This window comes from Leuresthes tenuis, unplaced genomic scaffold (assembly GCF_036924035.1).
Source record: "Leuresthes tenuis unplaced genomic scaffold, fLeuTen1.0.hap1 SCAF_7, whole genome shotgun sequence".
Lineage (NCBI taxonomy): Eukaryota > Metazoa > Chordata > Actinopteri > Atheriniformes > Atherinopsidae > Leuresthes > Leuresthes tenuis.
In genome coordinates this window covers 6946278-6956750 of record NW_027325361.1, presented here as the reverse complement: position 1 = coordinate 6956750, position 10473 = coordinate 6946278, and the positions used below count along the sequence as shown (strand labels likewise).

The window sequence follows — 10473 nt, the reverse complement described above, 5'->3', positions numbered from 1 at the left end:
CAGTTTTTGCAGAGCTGGAGTTGAACACTTTCAGAGCAGGTTTATAGCATGAGTGCCAACTGGCACATTGTTATCGGGCTGTTCTTTAACTGAGAATTACAATCAAAATTCATCCAAGTCATCAATAAAGCTGAGGTTTGTCATTTCATCTTTCAGTTGTGGAATTGTCTCTAATTAAATTTTTTGTTATAAAGTTGAGCTCGAGGGATCATTTATACTGCAATTGGCTGGTTTGAGTTGTGACTCAGATGATGCTTTCCATTTCACATTTCACTTTTGGTTTTGGCTGCCATGTGTCATTCATCTTCTATTCAGTCTTTCGTGCTTTATATATAAGACAGAAACACACAATGTACTTGAAAAGACTTTATTATTGGGGACATCAAACTGGTGATTGATGATACAACAGAGTAGCAGGACACATTTAATTAAGAGTTATAGGCTTATTTGCTTGTGTCTCCTGGAGTGTGGATAGAGAAACCACAGGTAACAGGTTGTTTGTTGCATCCTGATGCTCTGCACAATGCTACATATAACAATAAAAACTAGTATTACTAAACTAGTAGAGCTGTTAAACTTGGAAGCTGCTTTATTGATTATAGTTAACAATGACACAGCACAGGTCGCTCCTGGCACACCAAAACGTCCTAACACACACACTGATGACAATTGTGGCTGCACAGTGGTCGAGGAACAGGATAAATTGCTCAAACTCGTGCAGATGTCCTGTGAAAAGTTTCACACCTCTGTCACTACAAAGATTTCGCAACTTTGTAACAGGCTAAACTTGTAATTCTGAATTGTTAGTTATATTATCACAAGATATCTTCTTTTGAGATCTGTAAATGCTCCGCATTTCATGAGCCTTTTCGTACAAAAATGATGAGCCCATACAATATATGAAAATATATATTATTATCATGTTCCAACATTCCCTTCAAAACCCGTCAGTAGCCAACCCTGGTCTTACTGCAGACGGAGAAAGAACAATATACTGTGCACTGGCACGATCTGTTTAGGGTCTGTGTGATCTATACTGCAACTATGTCTACACCCAAGTCACCTAGTTTGGGATGTGAACAATGTAAGGGTTGGCTTCAATTCAAAATTGTATCTAATTTAGGAACATTCAAAAATAACGATAATGTTTGGATTTGTTGCTCGTATAATTCATGCACTCTTAATGCTCTTAATGTTACTTCTTAAGCTGTCTCATCTGTCAGTCTCAGATGAATAAACTATGTCAGGTCAAGTAAGTAGATACATTTGTAAAAATATTACAGCACATAATGAGAAACAAAATTAAGTGTAACATAAAATCTATAATATGAAACCACTAGAAAACAAATCTTTCATATATCTGAGAAAGTAAAAATATGTAGCACGGTGTGATCCATATGAGAAATAAGTCAATCAACCATTGACAGAGATGGACATGGATCCCTTCACTTGGTCAATTTGCACCCTTCTGAATGCATTTAATTCCAGTTTTGTCCTGCTGCTGTGTGCAGTTTGGTGGGGTTGAGGCTCATTAAAGAAAGGATTTGATCTTAATTAATGTGAATTATTTTTAAATCACATTTTTGGATCAGCTGTGTCATAATCAGTCTCTCATTCTCTTGACTTCACTGGGCTTGGGGATGGACATGGGGATAGAAAAATACCAATACCATAACTTGTTGACTTTTATTATATCTAATTTTATGAGATATTCGCATTTGGAACTAGACAGCCTTTGAATGCACATGACAGTTAATCTTTTGCATATAAAAGAGAGTTGACTGTAAATGTATTTATTAAGTCAAGAGTGTTATTTAGGTGGTTCATCTTTTCTTGCTTTGGTTGCTGAGCGAAACATCGTTATTCCCTTCTTGGCAGTGCTTCTTTAACTTTGTCTACATGAGAAGGTGAAGTAGTCTTTTTGCCTACAATTACCAAGACTATGTAATTTATTGCAGAACAAGAAAAGACAAATAACCCTAGGACACAGTTTCCTGGAAGAAAACTCGGCGATTATAGAGTTTTTAAGTGACAGTTAAACAGTCTCTGAAACCATCATACTTCATACTTGCTGAAGAGATAGAAACTACAGTGCTTGCATGAACTAAAGAGCCTGTTCGAGTGGGGAAATAAGGTCAATGGCGCAGTCTGCCCAAGTGTGACTCATTGGATGCAGACTGTAGGAATACGGCCCTTTGCTATGGAAACAACAATTTCTCAATAAGCTAACTATGCACTCAACAAGACAAGTTCCCCCTACTCTTTTTTGTGGGGACTCTGTTGCTGCATCCTGGATTTAATGCCACCCAATACATTTGTGAAATATTTTTCCTCCATATCTGAAATTATAACAACATTGATGCAGTCCTGTGGAGGTAGCTCCTGCAATGTGAGACAAGTGTGCACAGACTTACAAGTAGTAGAAGTATCAGATAACTAGCTGTTTTTTTAAGATCATCGGCCCCTTAACATTCTGTTTGTGCCTTTACTGTACTGGTGTGTTTACTTAAAGGTCTAGCTGTCAAGTAAATGTCCATTAATGTCCAAGTTTTTTTTCTATATTATTCTATATATACACATCAAGCCATTGTTATCTACCGAAATACTTCATATAAATATATAATTTATATATATTTGTATTTACAAAGCTCTTCATAAAAGTCAGTAGTGCAGTCTATCTATCAAAGTTAAATACAAATGAACATATGCAGAGGTCAGTACAGGTAATAGAAAAATGCATACTGTGCACTGGCAGCTGTAATAAATTAGCAGCTTGTCCCATCAGGTAGGTCACCCAAAGTAAAACCAAAGAGATCAGTTGAGCTGTGTTTACTGAAGCTCCAAGTATTCAACTTCACAACATAATGGACAGCACATGGCTGTCTTTCAACCTTTTACATCTCTGTCCATCTGCAGATCTGTCTCTTCATAGTCAGCGTGGTTCCCATGGAGACAGCAGGAGAAGCAGTAGAGTTAGCAAGGTCAAAGGTTCAAAAGTCATCATGTGGGCTGAGTCGTGAACAGCCACCTGTCAGAGGATATAAAATACAGAAAAAAAAAAATAATGATACCACTATACTTACCGTACTTGTTCTGCAAATAGTTGTATACACAACTAGGTATGTAAACATGCGTATCTAATATTGGGTTTCTTACAGTGGTTTTTCATTTTTGAATTAAAGACAAAAAATTTCGAGGTATACTTAAGTGTATTACGTTTAGGTGACACAAATAGTGGTGCTATACAGAACAAAAGGTAGAAGATAAAGAGTGAGGTGATCACTAAAACTGTAATCTACAGACTTTTACAGAGTTTTGCACTGATGCACAACCACAGATGTGTCCCTAAGGCTACATGAAAGCTTATCAAATGCCAACTTTTCCAAATATCTCTCTGTTAATTTTTTTAAGTTCATTTGCTGGCTTGTGCATTATCGATCACCTACACGCTTCAAACTATTACCATACTGAAAGACGTAACCATTACATATGGAGCTATTGTTTTCACTGATTTCTGATGACTGACTTCCTGGAGATAACTTTTGATGCTTACTGATATCATCTCTTAAAAATGTGCTTCTTCCCTTTAACACGACAGCATCTGGCTGTGCTGACTGTGTGTAAGAGAGGACACTAGTCCCTTCTCTGTAAAAGTCGCAAACTTACTGCAAAATTACATTTACATGTCACTTTCTGCACTACAGTCTGGACCTCGTACTGTACAGCTCCATTAATATATACTGCATGCAACTGCTATATGAAGCACTAACTTAGGACATTGTTAAGTACTAGGTGACATGTTAGTCAAGAACGTGACATTCAAAAAGTTTCAACCCAAACTCAGCTAAGGCCGCTGGTGTGACTGTAACGTAGAATTGTGAAGAATTGTTTTATGGTGCTACTAATTAAACTGTATAGTCACTTTAACAAATTGACAAAGGCATTGATATCATGAATCACATGTCAACAAAAGTGCTATTTGGACTATTTTTATGCATTTCTACCCACCTGTGGAGGTGAGTGTTGATGAGGAGGGACTGGACGGTGATGAGGAGAATCCATGTCCTTTACTTTAGGACCGCGACCACTGGATGTCTCATCACCTGAAGTGATACAAAAATATGATAACTGTAAATAAGACAGTAGATGATCTTATCTCTGCAACCTATTTGAGACTAAAAAGCACACCCGGCAGTTACAATTTGTAGATGAAGCTCTTCAATCTTTGACCTCCTATCACTTAGCTGCTGTTATGCTGCATTTGCTGTGCCTTGGAATTTTGATGTTAGAATTCAAAATCACTTAAAGTAACGAGAGAATCTGACTAATTCTTGTACTCTTTGGCTCTCCCCAGAGTTGCAAGATGTAACACCACTGTCATTAAAACAAATCTCCGCTTGAATTGCAAATGTATATCCATATTCAGTGGGTTTACATGATGAGATTAACTCGATTATAGCTATAGTTAGGTTATGCTCCTTATCTGAGCAAGGGTAATTATCCTTTGTTACATGGTGGTGAATGAATCGAATCACTGGCACAAAGCATGCAATATCACAGTAGATAAGTGGCGCTGTACCCATTTCAACTATAATAATAGAGCCACTTCCGTTTGACCTCTTCACCATCAACAACAACAAAACGAACGAAGAGCAAGATGGAACTACGTCCCTCCACATTTGTGATGAGCTGGTTATGGCACAAACGCAATGCTTGTTACATGAGCTGAATAACTCAATCTTATTGTAATTCAGCCATTAATCCGATCCGATTGCCCGCATGTAACTGCACTGACTGTTAAATAGGCCACAAGGTTGCCATCGAAAGCTCACAAAGCAAAACGGTATGGTGCAGAGTTAGGAACAAAAGTTATGATCTGTGGTACATCAACCCTTGGGTGCTCTAGGACAGTTTCAGGCCCAGGAATGTGGATAACAAAAGTCAGTGTGAGTCAGAAGCACATAGTTTTAAAGTGAACTGCTATTTGGGGGAAACTTTACCTGAGTTACGGACTGAGAAAGCAAACATTTTGTGATGTTTATTCTGATTTTTCTAAGTCAAAACAAAGTTCCCCTTTGCCAGACTGACTAATGCAGACTGACTAATAGGAGGAAGTGAGAGAGACTGCAAGTAAGTCACAAAACAAAGTACTAACTTTTTTTATATATTTCTTTCCTACTGCTTACATTTTAAATCACAAATAAACATCTACATTCCCAGTAAACCAAGTGAGGAGGTGCTGCTTTGACACATTATTTATTAAATGCTGTCATTAGCATAAATGTTGCAACCCAAAATTGTCCAGAACACAGTAAAATATAGGTTGAGCCAATTGAGTCTATGCTTTCTTTTTTCTTTCTTTAAAAGAATAAAGTGTGGAAAGAGCAGAAAAGTTAACCAAAACATTTCCGGGAATTTGTGATCCCTAACAATAACACCGGGTGGAACAAAAATTCTGTTAATTCCTGGGGTAAAGATATTCGTTTCTATTTTTAGTCTCATTATTGCACAAAAAAAATCATACAATATTTATGACTGTTTTGTTGCTGTTTAGACCTGAAAGATTTATGGGTTTCACCCCACCCACCCACAGCTTTGCAGAGTACAAACTATTACCTTGCATACATAAACACAAGCACACACAGATGTGCGAAATGTTGCTTCATTTAACCGGTATGCAGCTGGAATGAGCCAGCTGCTCCTTTCTTTCATATGTATGTGTGTGTATCGGCAGGAGTTCTTGTCCCTCCTGGGAAAAACTCAGGTAAATGAGTGGATTAGGACGGGGGGGGGGTTGCTGCTGGCAGAAAACACTCACTCACACTCTCACGCACATACATAAACATAAGCCAAAGACATTCTCAAACTACTTTGGTTATCAGCAAAACACTCACACAGTGTGCTTATATACTGGCAGAAACACATACACACAGGCGTGCACACACCTGCTTGGGCAGAAACCCGATTCTGTCTATTACAATACACATTGTTCTGCAGTACAATAGACCATTTGAGTTGCTGAGGAATGAGGTGAGTTTGTAATGTTCACTCACTCACATGGATATTATATCTCATAATATCTCAGACAGAGAGCAAGCAGGAAAACACCTTTAAATTATATAAATATGCACACACAAAGCATGAAAAATTCAAAACACAGGCACTGACACTCTCCTGCATAAAGAAAATCAGTATACCAGATGCATGTTGTGTTTTTGTTTTTGACTGTGGGCTGATGATTTAGATGATTTACTAGGAGCAGAATGTTTACCAATTAGGCATCTGTCCTTTATTGTAAGCTCACTTGACAAATAGCAGCATGTAGAAATATGGTGACACTGGGTTCATTGCTTTGCAAATGTGTGTTTGTGTGTATGCATGTGTGGTCTGCTTGTGTCCATCTGTTCCAATCAGAACTGAAAACCTTGAGTCACATCTGGCTCAAAACCTTCTAGGGAACAACTATTATTTTCTATTCCTCAGTAAAACAAGAGAAAGCAGGTAAATTCATATTTCAGTTTTACTAAGGAATGTGTATATTCTTACACTGTTAAGAAGAAAAATGGGGAAAACAAATTTGATCCATTTGAATAGATATCATTACATGAGGCACTAAAGTTAAAATTCCCCCTGACTGTGCACAAACAAATGGAAGCCTGTTGAGTGTGCATCTTGTACATCTTAAGACAGACAGGGATGGAAATAGAAATAATACATTTCTTTTTTACAAGTAAAAACCTTTTTCTCCTGTATAAGTTGTTGGTCCTTCAGCTTTGCTCTGGTGTGGAAAACACAGAAGTCAACTGGACAAAGCTCTGCTTTGTGGTGGAGTGAACCTAAGTGCAAAATAAATATTATAATGTATATATATATATAGAGAGAGATTTCTTTTTTTCTTTTTGCATAATATTTTAAGATGCATTTTTATTTTAATGTACTGCTTAAGTTTAATATATAGACATCATGGCGAGATTGCTACTGCCACAGTCAAAGCTCAGAAACAATGTATTACTTCCATTATCATTTTTATCTCTTGTTCTCTGACCAAACAATGAACCATGTAGTTCAGGTTTTCTCACTAAAATGAATAAGAAGAATTCATTTCTTAATAAAATCTGAAATATTATTTTGAGTCATCTGTCACTCCAGTTGCTCTTCATGTACATTTCTGCATATATGCAATTTTGATATGTTTGTCTCTTAGCAACAATCGCCCAGCATGTCTCAGATGGTAGATTGGTTAGAAATATGGGCACATTTTTTACACACACACTTACACACACTCACACACACACTAAAGGTGAGTGATGTACAATGTCATTGGATCCATTCATATGGGTACTTTAACCTTTACTGCAATGAGTTACGCATGAGGGTGTGTGTAAGTGTGTGTGCGATAATAAGAATTCAGGAGTGACATTTGAAGGACCCTGTCAATGAATTGCAATGAAGACAGCAGCATCCAGGTCAGGGATATCACAGAAAGGTTTCAGCCTTGTTCGTGCCATCCAGCACATAAACTCAAACAGGCTCCATTCATGCAGTTTGCATCCTCTCTGGAGCAGAGCTGACACTGAAACAAATGGTCACCATGTTCTGGGAGGACTGACGAGGAAGGCTGGTGAAAACATCAGGACAATTATCCATCATCCCCTCTCAGTCAAGCTGATACGTGTGTCCATATCACCACACACTTGTAATTTAACTACTTTAACAAATCATAGGATGAAAACGGAATAGGATTGCAGGAAAGTGTCATTCAGGGTTGACAGTAAGTGTCCCATACACACACACACTCCATTTGCACAATCACACACATATAAACGCAACCACAGTTCAGTGTTGTCATTATTCGGAAGGATGTCATATTGGTTTTGATTACATTAACTTTATAACCACAACCATATGGTATGGTATCACATAACCATTTATGCGATGAGGATTTGCTTTGCAAGTAAGTCCCAAATCACGATAGTAAGTAAGTCTAGACACTCCATTTACTGAAACAATATTTCAGAGTTTATTTTTGATAATTTGAAATGCATCAAACAATGAAAACAAATCCATAACAGCAGTATTGAGCGGAATGAAAACTCTGGTACTCTACTACTAGCAGAGGACCACAGAGAACAGTCTGTGGACAGATTGCTAAATTGTCCCTTGTCCATCCTTTGGTGTCCTTTTAATCTTGGATGACACATAGGTCAGTGTTAAGTGGCTTAACAAACAAAAACAGCACAGTCCACTGACAATGGTCAGGTACAAAGACTGAACTGACTTTAAGTAAAACAGCAGCCAAACTGAAAGAGCTTTAGAAAGCCTGGAGAACTATTGTTCAAGTTTAAAATATCAAAAGGAAGTCTGACTCTTTGTAAGCAAAAGTGAAAGAAATAAGGGCTATATCAACACATCCTCTACATCAACACGCACACTATCATTATCTTTTCCAGATGAAGACAAAAATCTTCTCCCTCAAAATTCAACCAAAAACACAATTTGCCTGTGGTTTTTCACCCCTTTCTTATGTTCTGATTTTAGCATTCCTGCCTGATCTGTAAGCATCCATCCATGAAAAATCAATACCCCAACATCAGCATAACTGTGTTCGATTATCTCTCACCCATTCCTGCAGCCACATATCTGAAACAAAACCCCACTGACAACACAGCTTCTTTCTAATAACTGCAGACGGTGCTGTGTATGTGCTGAATATTTGTCTGTAGACAGTGAGTGTCACAGAAACACGTTAGCTATGCTTTGATCATCCCGACTTGTGTGTCAAGCAAAACTGATTAACTTAGTGCGCGTGTTTGTGTGAGTGGGGAGAGTGTCTGGAAAGCAGTGAGCGAAAGTTTAAAGATAAACTGACAGCAAAGGTGAACATATCTAATTATGTGATAAAGAATGTACACCCTGTTTAAAGATTTGATGTCTCAGGGTGTAATAAAAATTGTCTCGTCTTCATCGGGTCCTAAAATTAGGTAAATACGACCTTAGATGAACATCACATTACAAGAGGTTTATTCAAACTAAACCAAACCACAGTAGTGTTTGAAAAACTAACTACACTCTATGACTCAGTCTTTTCTAGTACCATCATTAGCTGCAATAACTTGTGGTAATTATTTTCAGTATAATGTTCTCATCATTATGGATAAATTTTGGCCCATTCTACTTTACAACGTTGCCTCAAATCAATAAAGTTTGTGGGCATTAGTTTATGCACAGCTCACTTAAGCTCCTTCTACAGTATTTCAATATGGATTTTGTCTGGACCATTGCGACATCTTTTCTTTTTCAGTCATACTGTTGTAGATTTGCTGTCGTGACTGGGATCATTGTACTGTTACATGACTAATTTTCAGCCGGACAAAGGAGTTTATGGTCAACTCAACGACTGCAACGTGTCCAGGTTCTCTAGCTGCATTACAAGCCCAAATTAAATCATCACTCCTCCATCACCGTGCTTGACAGTTGGTATGAGGTGTTTGTGCTGATGCGCTGTGCTTGGTTGTCTCCAAATGTATTGTTGTGCTTTATGGCCAAACATTTTCATTTTGGCCTTTTTTTTTCAGTGTCTGTAAGCAAAGCAAAGTTTGACTTTTGGGTAATCTTCTTAGGATGTCCACACTCACTGTAGAAAGATGGACTCCAAATTGTTAAACATCCCTATAACCCTTTTTTCCGATTGATTCTCTAATATCACTGATGATGTCGTCCCTCCAGACCACATAAATACCAAAACATCTGTTTTTATAGAGGTGCTCACACTTGCTGATGATCAGTGAATGAAGTGCATTTGATTAGATGCAGCCTTTGAAAGAAGTAAGATTGTACTTAGATTTCAACACAATGTATCTGTGTTTTTGCTTTGTTTTATAAAATTGATAGTGACAGTGTAAAATGCCATGTGTTGTTCATCTGGTGAGGATCAGATGATTTTTGATATGTTCTGTTATCTAAAACCTTAGAATCATGACAGTTTATCTACGAAGTGTATGTGCAACCAAGTGTGAAAGATGGGGTGCATTAATGATTGCATCTAATAACAAATGTCTGTACTGTGGAGAACTGTTATTTTAAACCCCAGCTTCTCCAAGCTCCCCAGTTTGTATACACAACAGATATTCATGCATGTGCACACAATCACATGCACACACACAAACAAATGATGCAAGGTGACCTTGAAAAGTGTCTGGATAGCTAGTGTGTGCGTGTATGTGTAGGCGTGTAAATGGATCCCAAGCATTTCAAGCTGAATCAGTAATGAGCATTTCATTACTTCAGCCTCAGTTCCCCAGGGAGGAAATGCACAAACATGCATTTTCACACCATACACACACACAGCAGAAAGAGCACGGTGAAAGGTTGCTGCAGATTATACCTTCAACAAGTTCTTATCAGAATCAAATTATTCAATGACAGAAAAACAAAGATGCACAGAGAGATGGAAATTAGCCTATTCAGTGTTCT

The 10473-nt window shown here is 37.7% G+C and overlaps 1 protein-coding gene across 1 annotated transcript in view; it reads right to left on the bottom strand.

Moving 5' to 3' along the window:
- Positions 1–371: 371 nt before the first annotated feature.
- LOC140311619 (glypican-5-like) overlaps positions 372–10473 on the bottom strand; it is a 46662-nt gene continuing 36560 nt past the window's right edge. The window contains exons 10-11 of the mRNA XM_072389047.1: positions 4009–4103; positions 372–3028 (exon numbers count right to left, since the gene is read on the bottom strand). Of these exons, the coding sequence (XP_072245148.1) occupies positions 2933–3028; positions 4009–4103 (191 nt within the window). The 3' untranslated portion in view covers positions 372–2932. The remainder of the gene's footprint in view (positions 3029–4008; positions 4104–10473) is intronic.